Source organism: Chlamydotis macqueenii, chromosome 11, assembly GCF_036417535.1.
Source record: "Chlamydotis macqueenii isolate bChlMac1 chromosome 11, bChlMac1.mat, whole genome shotgun sequence".
NCBI classification, from domain to species: Eukaryota; Metazoa; Chordata; class Aves; order Otidiformes; family Otididae; genus Chlamydotis; species Chlamydotis macqueenii.
The window spans coordinates 922,615-950,134 of NC_141566.1; the positions used below are offsets into that span (position 1 = coordinate 922,615).

The 27,520-nt window shown below is 68.2% G+C and overlaps 1 protein-coding gene and 1 long non-coding RNA gene across 8 annotated transcripts; one reads left to right on the forward strand and one right to left on the reverse strand.

The window, feature by feature from the left end:
* Positions 1-160: 160 nt before the first annotated feature.
* NHSL2 (NHS like 2) lies at positions 161-27,229 on the forward strand. 7 transcript variants are annotated; one of them, XM_086756433.1, is made up of 8 exons: positions 161-401; positions 20,531-20,683; positions 21,496-21,632; positions 21,786-21,990; positions 22,875-23,006; positions 23,701-25,908; positions 26,011-26,143; positions 26,527-27,229. In XM_086756433.1, exons 1-8 carry the CDS (start codon positions 161-163, stop codon positions 26,837-26,839), a joined length of 3,522 nt encoding a protein of 1,173 aa, XP_086612559.1. In that variant the 3' UTR covers positions 26,840-27,229. The 7 variants fall into 7 exon arrangements, with proteins under 7 accessions (XP_086612559.1, XP_086612560.1, XP_086612565.1 ...); XM_086756439.1 differs by lacking the exon at positions 161-401 and adding an exon at positions 1,304-1,325; XM_086756438.1 differs by lacking the exon at positions 161-401 and adding an exon at positions 4,278-4,305.
* Positions 8,906-10,123, reverse strand: LOC147599330 (uncharacterized). Its single transcript, XR_015259704.1, has 2 exons — positions 9,674-10,123; positions 8,906-9,012 (listed from the first exon to the last, which is right to left on the reverse strand). It is a non-coding gene; the product is annotated as an uncharacterized LOC147599330 (long non-coding RNA).
* Positions 27,230-27,520: the final 291 nt, after the last annotated feature.

The following is a 27,520-nucleotide window of genomic DNA, read 5'->3' on the forward strand; positions in this document are numbered from 1 at the left end:
CGAACCCAGCCGAACTCAGCCTAACCGAGCCGAATTCAGCCGGATCGAGCCGCACTTAGCCGAATCCAGCCGAACCGAGCCGAACCCAGCCGAACTCAGACGAACCTAGCTGAACCGAGCCGAGCCCAGCAAAACTTAGCCGAACTCAGCCGAAGCGGCCATGCCGCTGTGCAAGTGGGGCGCGGTGTGTCGGACGGGGCGGCCTGCGGTGCCGCTGCCCGAGCTGCGGGACGTTTGCAGCCCGGCAGCTCTCGCCCTGCTCCGGCAGCTCGCCGACCTCTGCAGCCACTCGCTCGCCCTCCTGGGAGACATCGAGGGTCGCGTCCTGGCCTTGGGCCGCCGCGCCGGCCGCCTGCGCCGCCGAGCCGCCCGCCTGCAGGCGCTGCTGCGGGGCCGCCCAGGTAAGGGCCCGGCCCGCGTCCCCCGGCCACCCCTCAGGGCCGCGCCCCGCTCCCGCAGGGCTCTGGTGCCCCCTCCCCAGCACCCAGGGGGTCTCCGCCGCCGTTCCCCCGACGTGGGCCCCGCTGGAAGCCCCGCGTCTTGGGTGACCGCGCCGGGCCCTGCCGTCGAGGGCCCCTTTAGGCCCCGGCGTGCGGGGTGAGGCGGGGACAGCCCGGCCGCAGGCCGTTCCCGCACGCCGTGGGCACTCTCCCCTTTTCCAGGCTGGCGGCCAAGCGCGCATTTCGCGCTGCGGCCCTGGTTACCGGGAGCCACTTCATCCCGGGAAAGCAGGGCCGCGGGGCGTCGAGAGCTGCTCCTCGCCTCCGCGCCGCTGTCCGGCCGTGCATACTTCACCCCGGGGCGGCCGTCGCTCGCTGTGCTCCCAGCCGGTTTTGCGTGGCCGGGGACGATGACAAGTTGGAGGCCGGCGCCCTATCCGTCCCTCCTGGCAGCCAGCGGGGTTTGTTTCTGCCTGGGCTGCTTTCATTTCCCATTTCAAGCCTTTTGGTTTGGCACAGGCTTCCGTGCCGGGTCAGAAGCGGGCAGCCTGCTCGGAGGAGCTTAAAATAAGCTCGGTTTGGAATTGTTTATAAAAGTTTGTTTTAAAAGGCTTGCAGGGCGGGGAGGGGGAGCGTTGTTCGAGCATGTTTTCCCCAGAAGCGCAGCGTGTTTCTCAGGCCCTTGGCAAAACGCGTGCCTCTCGTGCTTTCTGCAAAACCCCTTGCAAGCGCTCTTTTGCCGTTCCATCTGTTTGGAGCTGTGGGAAATGACTGCCAGACCCTCGCCGCCCGCTCCTCGGATGCTTGGAGCAAGCAGAGCGCTCAGCCTCAGCCCCGGAGCTGCACGGCTCTCACAAATGCCGATGGAGTAAATCGGTAATCAGGGTAAGAAGCAGCTCCTGCTGTCCCGTGCGTCGGCTGGTAGAGAAATGGGGGGACAGGGAGGTACCACAGCCGCCTGCGCCGACCTGTACGCAGCTCCAGTGCAGCGCCAAACCCTGTAGCGTCATCACCCTGTGTGCTGGAACAGTGTCTCCTGGAGGAGGAGCTGGCCGTGGGGGTGACCAGATGGTCCCTCGCCACCCGCGTCTCGCTGGCAGTTTGGGAACGCTCTCCATGGCCGCGGGAGCCTTGCGTGCTGCCGTGGCTGCGGGTGGGACGGCTGCAGCGCGGGGAGGGCGGGGAGGCAGCCGCTGCTGCGGGCACGTTGGGTTTGTAGCCCGCGGGTTGTGTTTCCAGCGTCAGTGCCGTGCGTCTGGAGTTTCTCGTGGAGTGGCATCCTGGGTAGCTGCAGGCGGTGTGCGTAAGGCAGCAGGTGGAGAGTCCTCCCGCGCGGCATCTCCTCGTTGGAGCCCCGTGAATGTGCAGGGATGGCTGTCCGGGCCGGCTGCCTAGCTGGGGGGGGCAGGTGCGTGGTGGTAAAAATGCTTTCATTTTCTTTTGTGGGAGTAGCTGGAGCGGTGCGAAGTGAACAGAGCCGTGCCCCCCGCACCTCCCCTTCACCCCAGCAACGCAGAGACTCGGGGGGGGGGGGGTTGCATTTCCCCCCACACCCCAAGGGGAGCGCACACCCCCCCCCCCCGCCTGCTCCTCATCCATCCACCACTGCTGGTCCTGCAGCCGGCGGGATGCGCGCCTCCGGCTTTACCGAGCCCTTTACTTAGGGCAAGAACAGAATTCCAGTCGCTGTTTGGATTGCTGTTTGTTTTTCTAAGAGCTCCAGCATCAGCCTGTCGCGGGGGAACGGTTCGTGTCTCCGGAGGACAGGAGCTCCTTGCAAGCCCCCAGCGCAGCTGGGAGAGCGGAGATGGCCCGAGGCTGCACGAGAGCGCTTTGCATCGAGCTGCGGCACCGTGCAGGGTCCCCCGAGCTGCAAATGCTTAACAACACCCCACTCAGGGTTTGGGTGGTTTTTTTCTCCTCGTTGCCATTTTTTGAAGAGGATCCAATGGCAAAAATAACTTCGCCTCTTAAACTGGCATAAAACCCCAACATCTTGTGCCTTGGAGATGCGGGGGAAAGTCACCCAGGACCAAACGCGCCCCGGCGTAGCCTCCGTGCAGCCGAGGGGCCCTGGGCAACGCGTCGCAGCCGGTCGGGCGAGCGGCTGCCGTCCCTCCCGGGCAGAGCCGGAGCCAAGCCCGGCCCCGTGCGGCACCGGCTGCAGCACCTGCTCGCCGCCATCTCCGCTGGGCCAGGTTAATCCCGTCCTCTGGCTCCTCGCTGACACCGTATGGTGGGGATCAGAGACTTCTCGGGGCTTTTGTGGGGAGTGGGAGCACGCCGGGCGTTGCCGAACCCCACCTAGGGAACCGCAGCCGCGCTGCCTGGCGTGGGGGCGGCTGTGCAGCCCTGGGCCACCAAGCTTGCCGGCCAGCTCAGGTCGGCGCGAGGTGGTGTGCCCTTCCCAAGGATGGTCCTCGCGCCACTTCCGCTGCCGGGTTTGGGCATCCTCAGTTGGGTCAGGAGCCCGTGCCCAGCGCCGGCTCCTCCCAGGCGGGTGAAAGGAGTCCGAAAGCTGTGCGTCTCCTGGCTGGCAGGGGAAGCCCCGCGGCTGGGAGCTCCGGTCGCCATTGCGCTGCAGGATGTGTCCGTGCATCTGTCCGAGGGCTGTGAGCCGGCGGGAGCTGCCTTGTCTCCCTCTCACGGCTGGGTGACGCGAGCCAGCGCTGCTGGCTCAGCCCGCTCCCCTGGGGACCCAGAGCTCTAGAAATAAATCCCAGCAAAGCAGAGGCTGGGGGCCTGGCGCCGAGCGCTGTTTAAACCGCCGTCCCTGAAGAGCCGTGGGGACGGATCTCTGGAAAAAGCACTGGGCCGTGCTGGCAGGACGAGCTGTTTACTGCTCTTGCCGAAACGCGCAGCGTTCGCCGTCCCCTGAGCTCCCAGCCTTCCTCTTGAAACATGCTGTCGAGATTGGCAGCCGCCAGCCGCCCCGGGGGCTGCTGCCCCTGCGCCCTCTGCCCAGCTCTCTCCTCGCTGGGTGGGCAAGGGCTGGCTCAGGTGTTTTCCCCCAGATCTTGTCACCGGTTTAAATAAGCAGAAAGAAGGGGTGCTGGAGTGTCACGCTGGGCTGGAGCGGCCGGGCTGTCGGTCGGCCCCAGCAGAGCCGCTGCCAGGACGGAGGCTGCAGCGGATGTCCCTGCCCGGGGACGCCAGCCCTGCTCAGCCTGGCCACAGCCCGCCGCAGCCGCCTCTGCCGGGAGCAGCTCCCAGAAACCTCCCAGAGCTCCGAGACATTTTGTCCGCCTGCTTTTTCTAAACCAGCGGTGATTTCAGCATCGGACGGGAGAGCACAGCTCTGCCAAAGGCCGCCTCGGCGCAGGCGGGAGGCGGGAAGCCGACCAAGGCTGGGGTGGGATGGACGGGTTCGGCTGCCAGGGGAGGGGGAGCGGAGGCCGCACCCTCCCTGCTAACAGGAACCGTCTGCGGGAGCGGCTGGGTGGAACGGGGGTTAAACCAGTAACGCACGGCTCCCACCCCGACACGCTTTGGCCAGTAGCCGTCCTCAGCGGTGGCCGATAGCCACTCTCTGAAAACACATGCCGCAGGCAGCGGGGTGGTTGGGAGGGGACACCGTCCCTGCCTTTCGGCAGCTCCCTGCACCACTGCGGTCGCTGCCCAGGAAGAGTACCAGCAGCAGCGGGGTTCCTCTGAGGAAGCGCTTCCAGCATCACGTCGGTGTGAATATGGCAGCGGTTACGGCGCGCAGGAACGTGGAGCCGCTTCAGCTGTGTGTCTCCAAGGAGGCTCGCGTCATCTCAAAGCGGTGTGAAGGACGCGTCCAGCTCCACATGGGAGCAGGGGTTGGAGCTCGCTCTGGCAGCCGGTTCTGCAGCTGCAGACATCTCCCCGATGCTCAGAGGGGGTGAGGTGTGAGCCCGCGGGCGGGACTGCTCCCTGGGTGTGTGTGTGGGTTCTCCGGGCAGCGAGGAGCGGCAGGGGGGTTGTTTTGCAGGCTGGGTTTCCGATGGCGCCCAAGGGAGCGTTCTGACTCGCACAAGGGCCTCCCACTCTCTCCTTCGGCCGGTTGCTTTGTCAAGCGCCGATAGCTGGAGGGGCTGTGTTTTGGAACGCAGGTGACCTCCTGTGCCGCCCGGTGCCCCGTGCGTCACCCCAAGGCACGTCCTGTGGCCTGGCTGCCACCGCGGGGGGCTGTGGCTGTGCCTGGCCCCGCTCAGTGCAGCCCAAATGCCTTCTGGGGCTCTCAAAGGCCAGCCCTGTGCGCGCTGGGCACCCACTCCTGATGCCATGGGGGGACACGGGGACACACCAGGGACCTCTGCTGCTGCTTGGGGACCCATCGGTCCCTTGGGGACTCGTATCCAGCCCCAAATTGGTCTGTGCTCCCTGAGTACCTGGTGCCCAGCACCGTGCCCAGCACCGCACAGCTGCTGGCAGGGACTGGGCAGCACGCTGGCCGCTGCGCGCGCACGGGGGCCGTTTGCTGGCAGCACAAAGCCTGGATTGAGCAAGAGCTGGCGCGGCACTGAACGGGCTGCGTATGCTGGCGGAGAGAATCGGCTCTTCTTCTCGCTCGTGCCAGTGGGCTCTGCCACCCTCCTCCTGCGCTCGTGCCTGGCAGCGAGGACAGCCGCCCGCACCGGGATGCCGCTGGCAGGGGAGCAGGCTGGCGCTTTGGGCAGCGGTGTGTGCGTGGCTCTGGGTGAGTACCCGCCGGCACGCCGGGGTGACGGACCCCCTTCCGCCGGGCTCTGAGCCCCACAGCGATGCCAGCCTGACACGCTGCGATGGCTGGCAGCCCGTCACAGCCCCAGGAGATGTCCGGTGGCAGGCAGGCTGAGCCCGGCGGTCAGTACGGAGAGCAGGAGCGGGTCGTTAGCCCCTGGAGTTGATCTAATGACGGCAGATCGAAGCAGCCGCCTGGGGAGCAAGCGCATTCCCCCAGCTAACCAGGCAGTGGCTGTTGGTGGCAATTTTCTTCCCTTCCTGGCACCTCGTGTCAGCGGCCGCGTTCTGTACCGAGCAGTGCAGCACCAGCGTGAGCTTGGGTGCTCCCTCAGCGTCCCCATGGCCGGGGAGGAGGATGGGGGCAGCAGGGCACCCATCGCCGTCCCAGCTTGCCCATCGCCGTCCCGGGGGCTCTCGCGCAGCCGCATCCTGCCGAGCCGAGAGAGCAGATCTCTCTGCAGACCCAGCTTGTGGGCGCACCCTCACGTGTTGCACGGAGAGGCTCCCCAGCCCCGGCTGCTCCCCTCCCCGCGGTTCTGGCCGGCAGCCGGCAGGCTCCCGGGTGGTCCCGGCTGTCAGGCGGTGCGTGGGCTGCCGGCCACCTGCGAGGGGCTGCCTGTGTGGGACAAGCTCCCTTCCTGCCTGCGCCGGGAGCCCGGCCAAGGCGGGGGCCTGGGTGGCTGCCTCCCCGATGGCCACGGGCCGCGTCCAGCCTCAGGGGGCTGTGGGGCCATCTTTGGGTTTCCTCAGGCTGCTCCCAGCAGGCACCGGGGCTGATGGCTTTGGCGAAGGGCTGCCGGCACGCTGAGATGCTCCAGCTCATCCCCTTGCAGCCCGCGCCGGGAGAGGAACCCGCCAGCTGCGGGCAGGTTTGGGCAGCGGCTGGACGAGGCGGAAGGCCCTGGTGACGGGCGGGCACGCGGGCGAGCCGGCGCAGAGGGAGGGTCTCTGAGCAGCCGGGGTGCTGCTGATGGGAAGGGGGTGATAGTGCGTGTTCGTGCGGGGAGCTGCTTGGCAGGCTCTGCCCCCAGCCCTGGGGTGAGAGGTGACGGCTGGCTGTAGGGAAACACGCATGGCGGTGGAAGGAGCTGCGTCTGCCCCTTAAAATCCCCCAGACCTGCCTGCACCGGCAGATCCATCCCGTACCGCATACGTGACCCGCGCGCGGGCGGTTCTGGGCGCGTGGCAGCTTGTGCTCTGTGCACGCCAGCGTCGCCCGCACCGGGGCGGCTCATCCATGCACAGGACGCGTTTCGGCTGCGCCCTCGCCCTCCGCTGTCTCACAAGGCAGCGTCTCGGACACAGCAGATCTGCTCGCACACCGCGCCGTGGGCGTGCACGGCCTTTCCGAACGTGCCCAAATCACTGCCTGAGCCACAGGGCCGCACGCCCAGTTGTTTGCTGGAGCTGGCAGACAGCAGAAGCTGCCAGATCGTTTCCTGAAGTGGCAGAGAAAGGCTGACAGGGATTTTCTGCTGCAGCGCGCGGCACGGGCAGTAGCAGCGTGAAGTGAGGCTAACACACACCTGAATGGGTGGCGGGCGCCTCGGGACGAGAGCTGTTGGAGGGTCGCCGCCGGCACCGGCGCCTTTCCTGCTGCAGCCCACGCTGGCTCTGCGTGGCCGGGCAGCCCTGTGGATGCGCAATCCCTCTTTTCCGGGTGCGGCTGAGCCTGGGACAGGCGGCAGGTGCCTACGCTGCATGGGGATGGCTCGTTTCAGGCTTGCGTGGAAAGCCCGGGGGCTCCTGGCACAGGGGGCTCGGCTGGTGGAAGTCGGGCAAAGGGCTGGGGGGATTGGGCTTGGCAAAAGCTGCCTGCTGGCCCCCGGTTTCTGCTCGCTGGCAGCACAGGCGTGGCAGGCGGTGAGGGCAGAGGGCAGGATGCCTGCCCCACGCGTTGTCCTGCTCCTCTCTGGGACTCCTCCAGCCCCGGGGAAGCCCCCGGGCAGACCCAGGAGCTGAGCCCGGTGCTCTCGCTGCGGCTGTGGGGCCGTCCCCTCCCCAGAGAAGGCAGGGGCGGCTGCTCGAGCCACGCCAGGCTGGGGTCCGGAGCCAAGCCCTTCGCCCAGCTTCGTTACAGGAGAGGGGAGGCTGGCGCTGCCACGGCACAGCCCGGCAGCGTGGGCGGTGGGGTGGCATCTCCTCTCCAGGGGTCCCAGCAATGTCGCTCCTGGTTGTGGCTCCCGGGAGCTGCCGGAGGGATGCCAGCTGGCCGCCGTGCCGTGCGGGGCAGGCTGGCAGGACACTCCAGCCCCGCTCCGTCTCCATGGCTCCGGCACCCGCCGCGGGAACGTGTAGCTATATCTTTAAGAAGGGCCTGGGCTGGGGTGGGAGAAGCGTTTCCATCCAGCCTTTCTCCCAGCAAACCTGGATCGAGTTAGCGGAGCGAGCGGCGGAGTTGGCGCCGGGGCTGTTCCCCTGCTCCCGGCCGGGGTAGCCCCCGGCTCACCCCATGAGCGGCCACGGGGGTTCACAGCAGCCGGTGGGGCATGGGGCAGCTTTCGTCCCCCGTGGCCGTGGTCGTTCCAAAGGGAGGAAGAGGAGGAGGCAGAGCTGGGTACGTAGAAGTTTTGTCCTCCTCCCTGCTCCGGGGAGGGGGCTGGCAGCACCGCAGGACGAGGGCAGGGAGCACGGTGGGTGCGCGGCACGGGATGGGCGGCCGTCTCCAAAGGTGGGTGCTGGCAGCGGGCAGCCCCAGGGCTGGCAAGCACGGCCGGGGCTGGCAGAGCCGCCTGCTTGGCTCCTTCGGGCTCCTGCCCATGTGCCCTGCGCGATGGGATGGCGGGATGGGGCACGCGAGGGCTCGCAGCGCCGGGACGCGCCCGTGGCGACAGCAGGCAGAGCCCCATGGGGGGATGCGGTGCCCCCCGCTCCCCGGGGCTGGATGTGTTCCTCCTCTTCCTCCCCGCCAGCTCGGGCTGGGGCAGTGAGCATCTGCAGGGATGCCGTCCGGTGGAAGGTGCCCACCGTGCCCCTGCGCCGCTGCGGGCAGAGGGGCTGGGGGAGCCGGTGGCTGTGCGGGGGGAGATGCCAGTGCCGCGCCTTGCACCCCTTGTCCCCTGTCATGGGCTCATAAATGTCACAAACTAGTGGTGGCATCGCGGCACGTGGGGGTCGCGACCAGTCCGGGTCTGCACTGGTCCTGTCGTGCAGCGGTTTTGGGGTACGTTCAGTTTTCCTGAGCCAGAGGAAGCTCTGGGTGACTGGGGGTGCAGGTTGTTGGGGTGATCGGGGCCGGGGTCCCTGTGTCCCCCCAGCCTGACAGCTTGTCCCGTGCTGGTGGCACGGTGGCCATCAGAGGACCCCGGCACCGAGCCCTGCCTGTGTTTTCCCTGTGTTTGCGGGGAGGGGCAGAGCGGCGGTCCTGAGCCCGGCGAAGGGCTGATGGCTGTGTCACGGGCTGCACAGGAGCGAGGAAATGTGTTGCTGCGCGGGAGGAATCCCAGGAATGCAGAACCCGGAGGGGACACGAGGTGGCACGGCAGTTTCAGCCCAGCTCTTCAGTCGCTGCGGGCGGATTCCCAGGCCTGGCAGGCAGCGGGCGTGCAGGAAGGCGGCAGGTCACCTTCCAGGGGCGAGCGGGGGGCTGTCAGGCGCGGGGTCCCTGCCTTCCAGCTCAGCCAGGACCCCGCCAGCACCCGCTCCGCTGGGACGTGGGACCCCCCCCCGGGTCCGACGCAGCCCTGGGCGCGACGCGCGGCGCTGCCCGCTCTCCGCAGCCCTGGCCCCGCTCCCCCAGCCTTGGCCTGGCCCTGAGCCGTTGTTCTCCAATGAGCTCATCTGCCTTGCTGGTTTTTATTTTTTAACGTCGTCTCTGGGCCAGAAAATCATCAGCTCGTCCACTTAGCGAGTGTTTATGGCTGCTTCAAAGAAGCTGCTTTCTCTGCCAAGAGAGGGGCTGCTTTAGAAGCGGAGAGCCGAGCTGCTCCCCACACTCAGGGCCAGACGGAGCTTTTCGGCCGCTTGCGCCCTCCCGCCCTCGGTGCCCCTGTGCTGCAGGTGGGGTGGGCAGGGCCGTCCGGGAGCTGCGTCGCAGCGTGCGGGGAGCTCTGCAAGAAGCACGCAGGTGGGAAAGCGCAGGGGCTCGGAGGAGGGCACGGGATCTGGGGCTTCACCGCCGGAGCTGACGAGGAGCTCGGAGGGACGAGCGGCTTGCTCGGCTCCCCGGGACGGGGCGCGGAAGGGCAGCTGTGCGGTCACATCGTGGGCCCCGCACCCCTCAGTGGGGCTGTTTGCAGCCGTGCTGCTGCAGCCTGGCTCGGCACCACGTGCCCTGGCTTGGCCGGGGGCTTGGGGGAATGGGATCCCGCATTTTCTCTGCGGGATTTCTGCAAACCACCCCGGCTCCTCTCTGTTCTTCATCTTCCCGGAGAGCACGCGGAGGCCAGGGCGAGGTGGGAGGACGCCTGCGCTGCCCGCAGCCCCGCAGCGGGCTGTCCCCGTGAGCTGAGGCGCTGCCGCAGCCCTGCCCCAGCGCAGGGGCACGGTGCAGGGCTGGGGGTGCCGCCGCGGGGCCCCCGCACCGCTGCGGCTGTCACACCCACCTGCTCCCACATCAGTCACACAAACGGCTCCGTGCGCCAAGTACTGATCCAATTTGTGGCTGTTTCCATAACAACCTCCCAGCGCTTTCTGGTCCTTTCTGTTGCTGCGCGGATGTGAGCTTTGCCGCGTAAGGGATGCTCCGGCCTGGGACGGAGGGGCTGGGCCGAGCCCTCGCCCCGTGCAAAGGAAGCCAGGGGGCTCTGAGCAAGTTCCCACCAACTTGGGAGTGTTTTTTTCCCCGTCAGAGGGATGTGGTGAGGTTTGGGCTGGGGGCAATAGTTGCTCCACGCGTGCAGCCCTCTCGGGGTGGGGGTCCTCGAGCGCAGCCCAGCCTTATGCAGCCGTGGCGCTGCCCGGGATGCTCAGTGCCAGGGATGGCAGCCGGAGACCCCCCCTCATTTCTCCTGCCTGAGACCCCCGTCACCCGCAGGTGTCCTGTGGCTGTCACACAGGCTTCCCCGCGGGGTGCCAGCCCCAGGAGCCCACCCTGCGCCCTCCCGTCTCCCACTGCTCCAGCACTGGCTCAGGCTGTGCTCGGAGCCGCCGTGCTCCCTGCCCTCCTGCCTCCATCCGTCCCCTGCGCAGCCTCCCGCCCTGCGGGGCCAGCCTTGGGCCTGCTGCCCCCCACGCACCCCCAGCCCCATCACCCGGGGGGCTCTCCAGCCCCAGGACCCCCCACTCATCCCCAGCCCCATCACCCCCCGGTGGGCTCCCCAGGACCCCCACCCAGCCCCATCACCCTGTGGTGGGCTCCCCAGCCCCAGGCACCCCACACCCCCCCAGCCCCATCACCCGGGGGGCTGCCCAGCCCCAGGACCCCCGCCCAGCCCCATCACCCCGTGGTGGGCTCCACAGCCGCAGGACCCCCACCCCCCCAGCCCCCGCCGCCCCCAGCCCTCCCGCCCGGCCCCGCGGCCCCCGCCCGCCCCCCGCAGCAGCCGCCATTGGGCGCCCGCCCGGCTCGGCGGCCCCGGCGCGGCGGCGGGCGGGCTCCGAGGGGGCGGTCGGGCCGATGCGGCGGAGCGGGGCGGGGGGGCCCGGCGCGGAGCGGGGCGATGCGATGCGGCCCGGCGGGGCCCGGCCCGGCCCGGCCAGGCGGCTCCTCCCCGGCGGGCCCGGCGGCGGGGGAGGCCGGGAGCCGGCGGGGAGCGGCCCGGGGGCGGCGGGGCCGTGAGCGGCGGGGCCGGGCGAGCCGCGGCGGAGGATGGGCAACGCGCAGCGGAAGGCGCCGCGCAGCCAGCGGCGGGGCAGGATGCGCTCAGCAACAGGTACGGGGGGGGACGGGGCGGGACCGGCCCCGCGGCCCCCGCCGGACCCCGGCCCCCGGCCGGGACGGAGCCGGCTGCGGCGGCGGCACGGGAGGGGGCGGCTCGGCCTCGATCCCCCCTCCCCCGGGCTCGCCGGCCCCTGCGGGTCGCTTGGAGGACGCGGGGAGAGGTCACCTCCGGCTGAGGGCTGGCCTCGCTGGCGGGGACGGGGAGGGCTGGGGCTGGCGGCGGGGCCCCACACGGTCCTGGGGCACGCGGAACAGGTGCTGGCCCGCACCACGGGCAGCGGGGAGCCAGCCCCGGGCAGCGGGGAGCCACCCCCAGCCGTGGGGAGCCAGCCCCCGGCAGCGGGCAACCAGGCTTGGGCAGCGGGGAGCCAGCCCTGGGCTGTGGGGAGCCAGCTGCAAAGATGGGGAACCGTCCCCAGGCAGCGGGGAGCCAGCCCGGGGTGCGGAGAGGCCCTGCGCCCGCTGGCCCTGGAGGGAGCCCGTGCCTGCGTAGCCCCCCGCATCCCCAGCCCCCTCCTCGCACTGATCGCAAAGGCAGTGGGTGTCTCTGGGGGAGCTGGTACCGCAAATTCTCCAAAGGAGGCAGAAAGCCTTGCAAATCTGCAGGGAGCGTTTTTGGGGAGCAGGGCAAGTGGAGAGGTCCCCTTGAATGGGGAGCAGGCAGCCGAGCGCAGGTGCCCTCTAAAAAGCTGGTTTGAACAAGCAGGGCCTGTCCGGTCACTGCCCCGGCTGGCCCAGGCGGTTCCGCAGCCCTTTCCAGGCACTCTGGGCTCCAGCTCCCCTTCCCGACCCAGCCCAGCTCCTGGAAGTGCCAGAAGCCCCGGGAGGCTGGGGGTCCACCACGGCTCCTGGCGCAGGGGCCCGGCTGAGGTCTGTTTCCCCGTGTCCTGGAGCGCAGCGCGTCCCCGGCTCCCGCGCCCGCTGCCCTTTGCTGGGCCACTGGCTGGAGAGCTGGGACACAGCACTGCAGGCAGCCGCAGGGATCTGCCAGCCCTGCGAGACACCTCAGGAAAATCGCTTAGAAACTGCAAGAAAATGGGGAGTGATTGTCACAGCCCAAGTGACTGTCACAGCTTAATAATTAGCGGGCAGAAGGGGTGGAAGTACAGCCTGTCTCTGTCTAATTTTGAAGGCGCCGTCATAGCGATTGTTGCGAAGGACTGGAACGGGGCAAAAGAGCTGCTGGTTACATGGGGGATCAGGAGGGACGCACATCTGGTGGGTCCTGCAGGATGGAGGACGCAGTGCATTTTGGTACCCAGCCCATCGCTCTCGGTGCCCGTCTCATGGGGCACAGGAGGTGGGCAGCGGCCGGACTGCTGGTCTCAGTGTGGGCCACGGGGTGCTGGTCTGCTCCCTGCCTGCCTCTCCCACCCTAGCAACTGTCCAGTGCAGCTCGGGGTGGGACGGAGCTAATCGCACTTCTTCATCATCAAAGGGATTCTTAGGAGCTGCAGTCGCCTTCCCGGCGCTGCCGGGAAGGGCCCAGGGCGGGACGTGAGGCCAGCCTTCGCGCCAGCGCTGGTTCATCTCTGTCCTTGGGCGCAGGGCGCGTCTCCCCGCCAGCCCGGAGATCTCCAGCAGATCTTCCTCCCGGTGTCTGGCCTCCCCCAGAGTGATGGCAGAGCCGTGCCTGGCTGCTGGGATCAGGGAGAAACGGGATTTGGCGCTGGACAGCTCAAAACTCATCTTGGGCGTGAAGGTGGGGCAAGCACTTGGGTGCTCCCAGGCCGTTTCAGCCTGGGGCTGCTGGGCCCTCAGTGGCTTGGGCATTCCTGAGCAACTGCATGCAGGCTTCCCGCGGAGAGGCGGCGGCGGCTCCAGGCTGGAGCTTATCTGCCGAGGGGAGCGAGCTGAAGGTTGATAAGAAGCAGCGCTGCGGTGGGTCTGGGTCGCTGGCAGGGTGGGATGAGCGCTGGCTGGGAGAGGAGGACAGGGACCCGCGGTGCTGGGGACGCACGATGCGATGAGTTCACAGGTCTCTGTGCCCCGAGGTCTGGTGGGGCTGGGAGTCTGGCGTCTGTCCTCGGCTGGCACGATAACCGCGGGACAGGGTCCCAGGAGAAGCACCAGCCGTTGGGACGGACCTCCTGTCCCCCCGCCTGTCACAGCCACGTGCGAGTGCCGCCTGGGTTGCCAGGGGGAATGAGCTCCGCTGGTATCTGCCGTCCTTTGCCTGTCCCATCGCTGGGTCTGCGGCGTCGCGGGGCGCCTGGCGCGGGGGGGATGGTGCCAGCCCCTGGCAAGGTGTACGCTGCCCGCGCTGCCCCGGCAGCCCCAAAGCCAATTCCCGAAGCCAGCCAGGGCTCGAGGCTGCGTTCCCGTCTCTGCCGTGGTCCTGGCTCCCAGCTCTGTCCTCCGGGAAAAGCAGCCGCAGCTTTACAAAGCCCTGGGGTGCAGGAAAGTGGTCCCCGAGGAGCCTTTGCTCGCGGCTTTTGGAAGGAGCCAAAGCGAGAGGAAGCTCTGGGGGCTCTTGCAGCTCGCAGGGCAAAGTCAGGTGAATTCGGAAAGGCCCCCCACTTTTTTTAGCTAGTAGGTGTTGGGAGGTCGGGGGGAAACGGCAGCTCAGCCCAGCCGGAGGCAGCGGCAGGCTGTGGGGCGCTGATTTCCAGGTGAGGATGCTGACGGCTGCTCCAGCTGCGACGTGCAGGAACAGCCATGCTCTGCTGGGGGACGAGCCGGCCCGCGCTGGTGTCCCTCCAATTCTCCCGGGGCTTTCGGATGGTGCAGGTCACTGCTCTGGATGTGGCTGGGGGATGTTTCAGCTCCGTGACTCTGGTCAGCTGGGGGGAGCCCAGCCCGACCTTGCCGTGGCCCCCAGGACCCCGTCCCCTCTCCGGGCACTGTGGTAGGGATGTACGGAGAGGGGTGAGCCCCTCTGCCCCGACCCCTCGCCTTTGCACCCCGGGCGAACCGCCGCGGGCAGGGGCTGGGCTGTGCGAGCCCCGGCCCCTCGGCTGTCCCTCCCCGGGCCAGCGGCGGGGAAGGAAGGGGGCCAGAGCCCGGACAATGGGCTGCGGCGCTGACTCAAACAGCCAGTTCCTGGTCGCTTCCTCTCCCCCCGGGCTGGGGAGGCGGAGGAAGCTCGCTCCTCTCGGCCTGTTTGTGAGGAAAGGCTCGCGGGCTGCAGGAGCGAGCACCCTCGCGCCCGCACCACAGCCATGGCCAAGGCAGAGTGGCTCCTGGCACCCTGGCACCGGGGAGGTAAGGCTGGTAGCGCGGCAGGAACGGGCAGCCAGGGTGGTGGGGTTTGCAGGTGCCCTCGCTCCGCAGGGCGAGACCCCGGGCTGGCGTGACCGGGCTCTCGTCTCCGGAGGCCGTGCCATAGCTGTGGGGTCGGTGCTGCCCGGCAGCGAGGGTCTCGTCCCGCCTTTCCCAGCGCGGTCTCGACTGCGGTGTGTCCCCTTTCCTTTTAAATCCGCGCTGCTGTTCCCCAGCCTGCTGGGCTGTCCTTGTTCTCTGACAAAGCAAGAGAAGCACAGAGACCTCCCCACCCCTGCGTCCCACCGACCACTTCTCAGAGGGGGCTGAGCCCTGCTGGGACGGATCCTGCCCGGCCCCGTGGTGCTGTACCCTCCTGGCAGCTCTCGCTCGCTGGTGACGGCAGGAGTGGGGACCACAGGAGCGCGGGTCAGCCCGCGTCGGCCTCAGCTGGGGCCCTCGCTGCTCTCGCTGCCCTCGCTGCTCCTGCTGTGGCTGATTTCACGTCGCGGGCCCCTTTGTCCCGGGGCCTGGCCGCGTTCCCCTCTCAGGCGACTTCCTCGCATTGTCCCAGCTCCGCAGAGTGTAAAACCAGCCAGGCACGGGGGAAATGGCGCTTTCCTGGAAGCACCCCTGCCCGGCAAGGGGCTGCAGCCTCTCTGGCACAGGCAGCCCACGCGCCGGGGAGAGCTGCGAGCGCTGCCCCGGGCACCCGCGTGCCATCGAACCGTCCCGGCCAGGCTGGGGACATCGCCGGGGGAACTTAGCAGGCAGTGCCCTTGGCCGCCCCGTGCCTGGGGGTGCCCTTGGCCGCGGTGTGCGGCAATGCTGTGCCGGGGTGCTCAGGACAGGCCGGGGCTGGGGCTGGCAGGTTGCTGTGCCGGGACTCCTCAGGCTCCTGGGAAAGGCTCGCGCCTGTTTTTTTGGCTGGGAAGCACGTGAGAGCGAGGGTTGCGATACAGCGAGGAAGCCAGACTGCTAGGGAGCTGCGGCAGCGCTGGGAGAGCGGCTGCGAGTGGTCTGATCCTGCCGCCGTGGCTGGCGGCTTGGTGCAGGGACCTGGGTCCTGCTGGGCTGCGGGATGGCAAAGGCGGGGTGGTGAGACCACGCGTGGCCAAGCCCAGAGCAGCCCCCGCCGGTACTGGGGCTGCCGCTCCGTCCTCGGCCCCTTGGCATGGAATGGCATGAGTTCACCTTGGCCGGCTGCGGTACCAGGCTAAGCCCCGCTGCGAGCGCGGCCGCGGGTGGTTCCTGTCCCCGCAGCACGGGCGGATGGCACGCCGGGCTCCTCTTGTGCCGGGCTTGCCGGCCAAGTCCTCCCCGCAGCACGTGCATCTCCCTGCCTGCCAAAACTCCCTGATGGGGTCCCAGCTCGCGTTGCTGCAGCCAAACATACCTGGTGTGGCTTTTCACCGGTGGCCCCCGCCCGCCGCCCAGCCGTCACACCTGCTGGGCTCGATGGCGGTCGCCAAGCCAGCGGTGCCGCAGCTCGTGGGGACTGTGGCTGGCGCCAGAAAGAGGGCTCTGTCTGATTTACCGGATCTCATTGCAGAGCCAGGCAGAGTGCCGGAGCACACTGTTAGCTCTGAGCCCTACTGATGGACAGTGACGTTATTGACTTTTTGCTGCTGCTGCTTTTGATAGAAACCTCTCTGTCAAACATGTTCTGTAGAAACCTCGTAATCCAGCCGTCTCCCCACAAGCTGACTGACCCTCACAGCTGCCAGATCCACCACCCCTGCCAGCAGCTTCCGTGGTGGCATTATTTCCTGTCAGTACGAAAATCAACCGATTGCGTGTTAAATGGGGAGAGTGAGAGGAGGCGAGAGCCTCCCGCGGATCCGTGCAGCAGGGTGGTGTTATTCCTCAACGCCCCGCGGTCCTGCGGGCACAGGGCAGGGCGACACCAGAGTCCTGGCATGGGCACCCCCCAAAAAGCTCGCAGCCCCTCCAGCCTCAACTCCCAGCAGGTCAGACGGCTGGAAGGATGGCCCTGCCTCGCTGAGGGCCCGCAGGACGCGTGACGGAGGGAAGATGTCCCAGGGAGGGTCCAGATTTGGACAGGGCACAGTATGTCGGCCATCCCGACAGAGGGTCACCTCGGGCACGCTCCAGCCTGCGAGTGGCGAGTGCTTGCGGCACGCTGGGCAGATCTGCCCAGCCAGCGACGCTCCCTCATGGCACCGGGCCTGTGGCTGTTCAGCGGGGTGTCGTTTCGGGACGTCGTTCGGACCCGGGTGGGCATCCGGCCCCAGAGCTGCCGCACGCGCGGATGCGGCTCCGCGTCCCGGCGGGGCAGCTGGACCAGCGGGTCTGAGTTCTGCGGGGGGTGAGCTTGGGACAGGAGGCATTTGCTGCGGCCGCTGCCAGCTCCCGCTGTTTGCTCTTTTCTCTTCCTCTCCGCTCGTCGCAGAGCAGCGTGCGCTTTGGCTCCGTACCACAGGGAATGTCATCACGCCGCACGTGCCAGGAGCGAGCAGTCGCGGTGCCGGCAGCGGGCCGGGGCGCTTGCTCGAAGCCGGCGGCATATGTTGCCGGCACTGCGGCGCATCGGCTCCTGCCGGTCGGGTTTGGGTCGCTGTCGGGATTGATCTCAGCCTCCAGGTTCGCAGTCCTCGTCCTCCGGTGTGCTAGGGCTGGCGGTGGCGGCTGGCTTGCCGCTGTGCCGATACCGGTTGCCATGGCTGCTCTGCTAATGGTGCATCGCCTGCTGCCGCCGTTACATCACTGCTCTGGTACCTCTGCATCGGCAGCGAGGAGCCGAGCCGCACCGGCGGCATTGCTGGTGCTTCCCGCGAGCTTGGAGCGAGCTTGAGAAGGAAAAGTTTAGCGGGGAGCTCGAGCAAGAGGCGGCATCTCACAGGAGCTTCGGCCCGAATCGAACCAATTCGCGATGGCTCTGTCGAATCTCTCCCTGTGGATTCGGGATGCCTGGGCAATAGGTAAAGAGGGGTGCGGGGCGGGGGTGACTCGCAGAGATGCTCGCGGAGGGCGTGTGTTCTGTGCTCTGCGGCTGGGGGTCCTGCAGGGACACTCTTGCCCCAGGAGAGAGTGGAGCTCGGCTCCCCTTGGCGTCAGGCAGCGTCCCTAGCCTCCCACGGTGGCCGCGGCGTCCCAAGCCTGAGCGCTCGCTCACGCTCCGTGAGACTCTGTGAGCTGTCACAGCGGCAGCAGCACCCGCTGTGGCTGATGGTGCTGGCTTGCACCCCTGCCCGGGGCAGCCGGCGGGGACCGTCCCAGCTGGGTGCTGCCCCTGCTTCCAGCCCCAGGGCGAGGGGCAGAGCGTGTTGCTGCCAGCCTGCAGCCCCGAGAGGGGACAGCCCCCCCGGGAGCCGCGGGGACACGCGGGGAGCAGCCTGCGGCAGGCCTGGCGTTCGGCTGCCTGCCGTGAGCACCCCTGCCCGTGCCCACGCCTGTCTGCGGGCAGAGCCGGGGCCGCCGCCTGCCCCTCTCCTCGAGCGCCGGGGCAGGGAGCAGGGACTGACGCGGGCAGGGAGCTGGGCCCAGCTGTGTGTGGGGTGAGCCCCACCTCGCCGGCTGTGCCTCAGTTTCCCCGTAGCAGCGAGGCTGGCCAGGTTCAGGTTGGGCACTGGGGGTGCGTGGGATGGAGCCAGCCCTCCCGCTCTGTTTTCCCGGGACACCCTTCGCCTCCTGCCGGCATTTGCCGCGGGCTGGGGCCCCTTGAGGCGTTCCGTATTTGGAGCCTGTCCCTGATAAGCGAGGCAGGAGGGTTACCGCCAAGGGCAGCTGGCTCTGCTCTGGCCGCACCGTTCCCATCAGCGGCTGCGTGCTCCCGCCGGGCGCTCCCACTCGCTTGGGGCGTCCCAAGCCCTGCGGATGCAGGTGGCAGCCGCAGCTTGCACAGACATCCCAAACCTGCGCTTGCACCAAGCCCGCACCGGGCCACTTCCGAATACCGCTCGGCCCTTGCGCGCGCTGGCAGCAGTGCCGCCTTATCAGCCCCCACCACGGGCCGGGCTGCTGGCTCCTCACACCGCATCACGGAGCCGCCGCGTGATGCCAGGCTGTGAGCGGCTGCCAGCGCTGTGCCCAAAAAAGCCCTCTGAGTGACTGCTGCCGAGGAGCAGAAGCCGAAACACCAGGGCGTTACGCTCGCTCCTGCACTAGGGGGGTGCAAGCAGGGTGCAGCCCCTCGGTGCGCGTTCGGGGCGCCTGGGCTGCTGGAGGGATGCTGGCTCGTCCACCCGTCCTCAGCCCTTCTCCCCCTCGGCTGCCGCTTCTGCTGGGACTTGAAACCAGCCCTGCCAGCGCCTCGGCGATGCCCACTCCTCGGCAATGCCCGCGCCACTGCCTGCGCAGCACAGGATAGCGCTGGCTCGCTCGCCTTCCCCAGTGAGCGCGTGTCCGCAGAGGGTGGAGAGCCCCGCAGGGCAGGGACCCCCGACCGTCCCGCGCTGCCCTGTCCTGTGCCCAGCACGGCGGCCGTGCCACCCTCCCCTCCCTGCCTGCCGCCAGCGTGGGCAGGGCAGGGTGCTGGGCCCCGCTCCCCGCCATCACAGCCACGCTTCCGCTTCGCCCCGGGGCGGCCCCGCTTTGGAGCTGCGGTTTGCCCACGTGGTTGGAGCCCGTGGGGTGGGTGCCGGGGTGCCCCGGCACAGGGCCCAGGCTGCGGAGGTGAGCACCCCAGCTGCGGCTCGGGGAGGGTGGCGGGGCGCTGCGCTTTGGGGTGTCCCTGAGTCGTGGGGGGACAACGCATAGCTGCTGCGGGGCATGAGGAGCTGGCCGCCACGGGACGTGTGGGAGAAGGTGAGGTGCATTGGCACCCGGCGAGGCCGAAGGCCGGGTCCGTGCGAGCCAGGCAGAGGTACGGTGAGCTGGGGTGCAGGGTCCACCCTTGAGGCGCGCTCAGAAATGGAGGGGGCAGCAGCGGAGCCCTCACTTCGCCAAAGAGAGCAGGTTGGGGTCTGCAGAGGTGAGCGTGTGGTCGCTGGTCCCCCCGTCTCCCTGCAGCCCTGCACGTTGGGTTTTCAGGGACGTGCCCCGACCCTGCCACCCTACCGGCTCCCATCCCCGGGGTGCAACTGGGTGCACGGGGCAGGGGGCCAGGGCACGGGGCTCCTTCTGCCGTCACTTCTGCCCAGACCCCGGGCCCCTCCGGGCTTGGCCAGCTGGCAAGCGCCAAACTGGGAGGCGAGAGGAGGAAAAGGCGCGTCCCTGTGTGAGAAAAGGGGCTGCGTGCAGGGAAACCCCATCCCGGCTGCGCGGCGCTGGCCTCCAGGACGGGGCTCTGCAGCTGGGCGAAGCCTGCGCGTGGTTCACACACGCGCGCGCCCGGACACCTCTTGGTTGGTATGGAAACGAGTCAAATTATTTAAAGGAGGGGAAAAAAAAAAGGGAAAAAAAGGCTGGTGTTAAGGCACGTCGTTATGGTAACACAAATTATAAAAGTAACTAGGCTAGGGACGTGGCACCTTGCTTTGGGTGCTGGGCGTCGTACAGGCTGTGCCGCTCCATCCGCCGGAGCAGGGGGAAGGGCGGGCAGGGTGGCACCGGGCAGGACAGTGCAGGGGTGCTGTGCCACGTGAGCCGGGGCACGGCTGCCCCAACGGCGCGGGGAAAGGGGACATGGATGGCTCGTGCAGGGTGTGCTGGGGAGCCCGACCCCGTTTTGGGGCCTTGAGCCTTCTTTGAGGCGAGCAGGATTGCTGTCGCTGCCTGCGCTGGGCTGTGGCGCAAAGCAGGGTGCTGCGGCGAGAGGCGGCTGCGTTTTGGCAGCCGGGGCAGTGCCGTGCTCGCTGGGGACAGGCGCCCCGTGGCCCCGCGCGCTGCGGCTGCGGAGGGGAAGTGTTTGTCATGCTGGTAATAGGAGTGCCTCGACCGATGGGGACAGGGCCGGGCACACTGGCAGGGCGTGCCTGCTCCGCCAGCGCCACCAGAAAGCCCTCAGCCCCTGGCACCCCACTGCTGCTCTTCCTGGCAAAACGCGAGTCACGCTGGGGACGGGCATGGCCCTTCGCTCCCTCCTTTTCGGTTGCAACTTCTCTGCAGCCAGGAGGTTGCTTCACCGGAGTGTGCAGCGTTTCCTGCGCCCAGGAGCAGCCGGGCAGTCACCCGCGGCAACAGGCCTTGCTTCCTTCCCCAATCTCACCCCGCTCCCTTCCTGGCTTATTCTGGCAGCCTGCGGGGACAGCGTCCAGCCCCCGGCACAGCAGTGGCGGGGATGGGGTCTGGTCCCACTCGGCAGCAGACTGCCTGTGTTGCTGTGTCGGACTGGGACACAGCCACATCCCAGTCCCCACGTTCCTGGAGGGACCTGGGACGGGACAAGCGCGCTGTGCCGGCGCGGCGTCGGCCATGGCAGCACCACAGGGAAGGTGCCCATCCGCCTCCCTCTCACTCCGCTCCCTCCTGCTTGCAGCCACCTCTAACCTGGACCTCGAGAGCAAGAAAGCCGCCCACGCCAAGCTGTCATGGCAGCAGCCGGTGAACGTCTTCCTGGCCGCCGGGCGCCCGCCGGGCATGGAGCAGCTGCACCAGGAGGCCCAGCTCAACCTCCAGAGCTTGCTGCAAGGTAGCAGGGCGAGAGGGGCTGGCGGTGGGCTGGGCGAGGGTGGCAGGGACAGGTGCCGCCCTGGGCACGCAGCCCCCACGCAGACAGCGACGTTGTTTCCCCTGCGCCTGCGTCCGGGCCGCTCCTCGCGCCTCGCCAGGCTGAACAGGTTGGGTGCCCGGCGTCCCAGCCTCCAGCAGCCCCTCTCTGGTCTCTGCTCCCGCATCACTGCTGCGAGCGGCAAAGCGACTGCGGCCCAGACTGGTGCCAGGGCACCCGCCAGACCCTCTGCAGCACGGTTCTGCCCCCGAGGGCCTCGGAGAGCTGGCCGCCGATCTGTCTAACCGGATCAGCCTGGATGTTGATTTTGTTTCCTTCCAATTTCTTAACCAAGCCATCACGCGGCCGCAGCCGCCCAGCCTTCCCCCGGCTTGTAATCTCATCAAGTCAGCCTGAGCAGACCTGGTTTCCGCCAGGCCATAACGACTAGCATTAATTAGCTCAACAATTACAGGATGGGGAGACACTGAGTTCCCTCCTGGCTGTCCCCAGCGGGGCTCTGCACCCAGCACGTTCCCAGGCAGCCCCCTGAGAGGAGCGGGGCGGGCTGCCGGGGTCCCAGCGCTGCCTCGGCTGCCCCCCAGCCCTGGCCTTCCTCCCTGGGGTCTGCCTTCCCCACCTTCTGTCCGTGCTGGGCGGGGACGGGAAGGCAGCCCAGGGACAGACAGCGGGGGACAGGCACACATCCCTTCGCGTTCCTCCCGCCCGGGGAGCAAAGCGTTCAGCCCCAGCCAGCGGCTGGAGCGGGGTCCCAGGCGCCGTTTCTGTTGCAGAGGAGTATGAGGAGCAGTACGCCGAGAGCAGGGTCACCGGGCAGACCTTCCGCGCCGCCGGTCACCTGCCCCCCGACACCCCCTCCGAGCCGTCACCCCGACCCCCGCCTGCCAAGCGCCTCGAGTTCGTGCTTATGGTGAGTGCCAGGGCGTGGGGCAGGGCGTGGGGCAGGGCGACACAGCCCCCACAGGAGAGGGGGTGGTGTGGCCGGTCAGGCAGCAGGGCCAAGGAGGGGCCGTTTGTGTCCCACCCTTGTCCCTTTGGTGGTCACGTGCCTTTCCCCCCACAGCCCTCAAGCCGGCAAGCAACCGAAGAGGAGACCAGTGGCACAACCGCGCTCGGTACACAGCAACCCGACGCCTCCCTGAGCCTCCCCACCAGCCCGGACAAGCAGCCAGCCTGGACCAGGGCCTTCCCCCTGCCCACCGTGGAGGAGAAGCAGTGGCACCAGTCCTGCTCCATCCAAACCAACATCGTCCCCATCAATGTCTCGGGTAGGGCAGCGTCTCCGTGCCACCGCAGGGTGCACGGCGCTGGGAGGGGGGCTGGTGCTGCGAGCCTGTGTCCCTGCGGGCCAGGTGGGCACCAGGGGCAGAGCAGGGGACAGCAGGGCCATGCTGGCATCTGTCATTCCCAGCCATCTCTCCTGCCATCCACAACTTTGTGCGTCTGATCCACTGGCCACGCCACCGTCCGGTCTCTTGTTTGTGCCACGCCTCCGAGCCAGCCGGTTCTGTTGTCGCCTTGGTGCTCGCCGTGCTCCATGCGGCCAGCCTGTCTCACCTGTCTGTCTGTCCATCCGTCCATCCATCCACCCTCACGGCGCTGCCACTCCCAGCCGCAGGGTCCTGCCCAGACCTTGCAGACACGTGCCATGCTCTGCCCCCAGGTGGGAGCTTGGGCCCAGGGCTGGGCAGGGTGCACCTCCTGAAGGCCAAGGATGTCTTTCCACCCTTTCCCTCCGCGATGGAGAGACGTTCCAGGACCACTCTGGTCCTTCTGCCCGCCCTGCTGTTCCTCATGTCCATGTCCCCACTGTGGCCCCATTAATGACACAGCCCAGCAGTGTGGGGCTGGCATCACCAGCGCAGACCAGAGCCTGTCACATGGAGCGGGGCCGGTCTCCGCAGCTCTCTGTGCATCCCACCTCCACCTGGCAGCATCTCCATTTTCCCACCCTCCGGCAGCGCCTGCCGTGCCTCCGTCTCCCGCGCGGCTCACCCTGCATGGCTCACCCCTGCCATCCCACGCTCCTGCCTGCCATCGCCATCCCAGGCCAGGGGACCACGGGGGACACACGGCAATAGGGGGGTCCAAGCCCTCGCCCCGGCAGCCCCTCCTGGCACCGCCGCGTACAGCCTGTTTGTTTTGGCTACAGGGCAGCACTTTGCTAGGCACGCGAGTGCTCGTCACTCCCTGTTTAACACAGAGACCGCGATGAACCCCAAGTCCACCCTGCGGCGTAGACGGACCATTATTGGATTCCCTAACCTGTCCCCGCGAGACCAAGGTGACGGCAAGAACCGCGCAGCCGCTTTCGTGCCCCGGCAGCACCTGGGCAGGGCTGGCACTTGCCAGAGCTGCCCCGAGGGTGGGCAGAGCCGCTCCGGGGGCTGGCAGCCAGCCCGGGCACAGACAGGCTCCCCGGGACGCTCCGGCCTTGGGGAGGAAAGGCCACCGCACCGGCTCTGCTCCCTCCTGGGCACCGAGGTGCTGGTGACGCCAGGCTGGCGCTGGGGCTGGCATAGCACTGGGGACAGCCTCTTCCTTGGGGTCCTGCACGTTTACAAGGCGGGAAGGTCACCAAAACTTCTCCTACTGACAGGAGTCGCCCAGCCCAGCCTCAGCTCCGGCAGCTCCTGCCCCGTGCCCACCCTCCCCGGCTGTGAGCAGACCTCGCACGCAGGGTGCGTGGGGTTTGAGGCACACAACCTGTCTGGGTCTTTGCTGGGGCTGGCGAGCCGGCCCGTGCTGGCGTGCCGAGGGCACTCGAGTGGCTGAGGGCGCCTGCAGCGCTCCCGGAGCGGCCACGGACCAGTGTTTCCTGGGTGTGTTTCATGCCTGGGTAGAGATGCTGCCCCACAGATCATCCGCAGGGTGGGACCAGTCCTGACCCCACGACATGTGGGGCAGGACCGTGCCAGCGACCCGCCGTCAGAGAGCGAAGCAGGACGATGCTCACCGGGCTGTGTCTCTCCTCGCAGGCGGCGCCAACGGCCCCACGTTCAACACGCGAGCACCCATCGCCGAGTCCCTCTCCTGCAGCTTCGTGCCCGAGGCCGCGAGTGGGGAGAAGGCGCCCCAGGAGACCAGCCCCCGCCCGCCCCTCTCTGCCCCGCTGAGGAAGACCTTCAGCGACCTTGGGGCCCGCTGCTGCCAGCCACTCGCTGCCATGGACAGCCCGGCCACTCCCTGCGCCGGCACGTGCAACGGGCCACAGGGCACCCCCTTCCCCCTGCCCTGGAGCGCCCGGGGCTACACGAGCCCCCCCAGCCCCGCCGCCAGCCAGGGCAAGGGGCCCATCTGCGCCTCGACAGGTGTCTCCAGCCCATCGCCCAGCCCGGGCTCGCCCGCCGCCACCGCCTCCTTCTTCATCGCCACGGAGGAGCACATGGGCAGCAACGGGCCTGGCTCCTTCTCCAGCACAGTGCCCGAGTCCCCCCGCTCCTCCGAAGGTGGCCAGAGGTGCGAGGGCCAAGAAGCCAAGGTGAACTTCTTGCCGAGAAGCCAAGAGGAGCCGGAGCCGGCGGCGGAGCCGGCGCGGCTGGAGGTGGAGCGGCCAGGGTGCCGGTTCCGTGAGCGGTCGCTGTCAGTGCCCACCGACTCAGGCTCCCTCTGCTCCGTGGACATCGCGTACGCCGAGACCCGACGGGGCAGCGCCAACTACGCCCTGGGCTATCCCAGCGCCAGTTCCGAGGGCAGCACCAGCACCGACAACGTCTCCCTGGGGCCCGAGCAGGAGGGCCAGCGGCGGCGACGCTCCAAGAGCATCTCCCTCAAGAAGGCGAAGAAGAAACCCTCACCGCCCACGCGCAGCGTCTCTCTGATTAAAGAGGGGCAGGACGCCACCACGGCACCCGGCTGGGCGCTGCCCAAGGACCAGCGACCCAAGAGCCTGTGCCTCCCGCAGGAGCCGCCAGGCCACCGGCTGGTGCACGCCGACCCCCAGGGCAGCGTGGGGAGGGAGCCCGACGGCACGGCTGCGCCCCACCAGTGGCATCTCACGGACTGGAAGGCCGGCGATCCCTACCAGTCCCTCTCCAGCTCGAGCACGGCCACAGGGACCACGGCCATTGAGTGCAGCAAGGCACGGGGCAGCTCTGAGTCCCTCGCGTCCCCCTCCGTCTCCAGGGCCACCACACCCTCCCAGCTCTCTGCCGAGGCAGACCCCAAGGCCTCCTCCCCCAGCAGGCCCACAGGGCTGATGTCCCCGTCCAGCGGGTACTCCAGCCAGTCGGAGACTGCGACCCCCACCGTCACCACCTCAGCTGTCCTCGGGCACTCTCCGCACCAGGTGCGGGTGAGGCCACTGGTCCCCGAGAGGAAATCCTCGCTGCCCCCCACATCCCCCATGGAGAGGAGCCCCAAGTCCAGGCTGTCCTTTGACCTGCCGCTCACGCCACCCGCCCACCTTGACCTCCTGGGGCTGAAAATCTCCCTGAAGGGGAAGACAAAGGTGAGCCGGCACCACTCCGACTCCACTTTCGGCACCAAGCTGGCCCAGAAGAGCAGCCCCATCGCACCCATCATGCCAGTGGTGACACAGTCCGACCTGCGCTCTGTCCGCCTCCGCTCCGTCAGCCGCTCGGAGCCGGAGGACAACGCCGATGGCCCAGAGCACGCCGACGAGCCAGCGCGCGGTCCCTGCCTGGGGCCGGAGAGGAAGGTGAAGCCTCCCGTGGCAGAGAAGCCACCGCTGGCCAAGCGGCCGCCAAGCATCCTGCCCAAGCCCCCAGCTCTGCGGGAGGAGGGTCCCCTGTCCCCCACGTCCCCGCCAGGCACCGCCAGCAAGGAGAAGGGGCTGCCGCAGGATGGCTTCCTGGTGCTGCGGAAAGGAGAGCTGAGGCGGGGTCCGGGGGAGCCCCCCACACCCCTGGCCCCAGCAAGACCCCAGCGGCTCTCACAGGGCAGCCTGGAGGACGAGCCACGGCTGGAGCAGAGCAGTGCTGGCGAGAGGGAGCGGAGGAAGGCCAAGGTGCCCCCGCCGGTGCCCAAAAAACCCAGCGTGCTCTACCTGCCACTCAGCCCGGCCCCAGCACTGCTGGGAGCTGGCCTGGGGGACCAAGTGCCCACCCCCAGCCCCATCATCACGCTGGACGCTGACCCCACCTGCTGCAACCCCGACGCCGAGGACCCGCCGTCCCCAAAGGCCCTGGACACAGCACAGGCTGGCGACCCTGCCTCAGAGCAAGGTGAGGGTCTCCGCACTCCTCTGGTGGGTTTCATCCCGGGGACGGGGGGATCACCCCGTGCCAGCACAGGGCGGTTCACGGCTGCCTTCTCCTCATCCACAGGCAGCTCAGCAGAGGCCAGCGTGGAGGAGAAGAGCTTTGCCAGTGACAAGACGGCTGACTCCATCGTGGAGGAGGATGACGATGTGTTCGTGACATCCCGCACCACAGAGGATCTCTTCACCGTGATCCACAGGTAGGGCTGCTGCGTGGGCACAGACCCCGCACCTCCTGCGTCCTGCCACGGCCACAGCGCTGGGCGCAGCGTCCTCCTCACCTCAACACCTTAAATTTCCCGCACCGGGGCTGATGCTCGGTCCTGGGGACAACCCGGCTGTTGCTGGGTCAGCAGCGTGGGGGGGGGGGGGGGGGCCACTGCTCCGTCAGCCTTGGGGCAGGTGGGACCCGGCTGCCAGGAGAGCGTTTGCCACCAGCTAGGTCCATCACCTGCCGCACGCGGAGCAGGCACAGCCGCAGCCAGGCAGGCGCTGTGCCCCTTGCTGTAGGACCTCGCCCCGTGCAGAACGGCAGCAGCTCCTGCCTGGGGCTGCTCCCACCGCACGTCTCTTTGGTGCCCAGGTCGAAGAGGAAGGTCTTGGGGCGGAAGGAGCCTGGTGACAGCTTTGGCAGCCGGCCCAACTCCCACTCGCCTGTAAAGACTTCGGGCTCCCCCACCGGCGAGTCCCCAGCAGCAGCGGGCAGCACCGGGAAGTCGTCCAGCAGGAATGAAGACTTTAAAGCCCTGCTCCAGAAGAAGAGCAGCAAAACCAGCCCCGGCACCCGGCCATCTGCTGCCGAACTGCTCAAGACCACAAACCCACTGGCTCGGAGGGTGATGATGGAGTTTGCCCCCGAGCTGGACAGTGCAAACAGCCCCAAAAGCCACCCCTGACCTTGCCTGGTCCCTTCTGGCCATGGAGGGCTGGAGATGGCTGCAGAGGGAGTGTTGCTGCGGAAGGGGCCTCCTGACTGTCCGCGTGAGTCCATGTGTCCCGCCGGGGGTTTTCTTCTGCTTCTGTTTCTTCCTTGGAGAGCCGCCGGCTGAGAGGCAGCGTTTGGAGCCCAAGCCCCCGTCTGGTGGAGCTGGGCCTTTTCCAGGAGGGAAGAGGCAGCACCGCGGCTGGGACCGTCCTGGCTGAGCCAGCTCCCGGGACCGAAGGCGCCCGCTTGGGAAGCAGAGCGGGACTGCAGCCCCCGGCGTGCCTCGGCGCCTGCAGCGAAGCTAGCTTGAAACTGTTTGGTCACTTCGGCATGTGGTACTTTAAATGGCTTTTCTAATGCACGGTGGTGATGCTGTTTTATTCTCTTTCCTTTGACGTTGTACCTTGAGTTTCCCAGGCAAAGATCCCGGGGTTGAGTTCGGCTGGATACACAGAGATGTACTTTGGGAAGACGCAAGAGGGCTGGCTGGAGTTGAGGTTGCTTTGGAAGAGCCACAAGCGGTTCCCCCTCGTTGTCCTGAGCGTCCTCCCCGCCGCACGGGGAGCAGGCGCCCGGTGTCCGCGGCCAGCGCCACGACCTCAAGCCAAAACCCAGCCCCTCAAAAGCCCCCAAAATGCTGCATTTCAGAGCT

Bases quoted from the DNA above. Each gene is read 5' to 3' on its own strand.
- NHSL2 (XM_086756433.1), top strand. From the start codon at position 161: ATGCCGCTGTGCAAGTGGGGCGCGGTGTGTCGGACGGGGCGGCCTGCG. The intron at 21,991-22,874 runs GTAGGGCAGCGT...TTTTGGCTACAG, and splicing joins CGTCCCCATCAATGTCTCGG to GGCAGCACTTTGCTAGGCAC. The intron at 26,144-26,526 runs GTAGGGCTGCTG...TTTGGTGCCCAG, and splicing joins CTCTTCACCGTGATCCACAG to GTCGAAGAGGAAGGTCTTGG.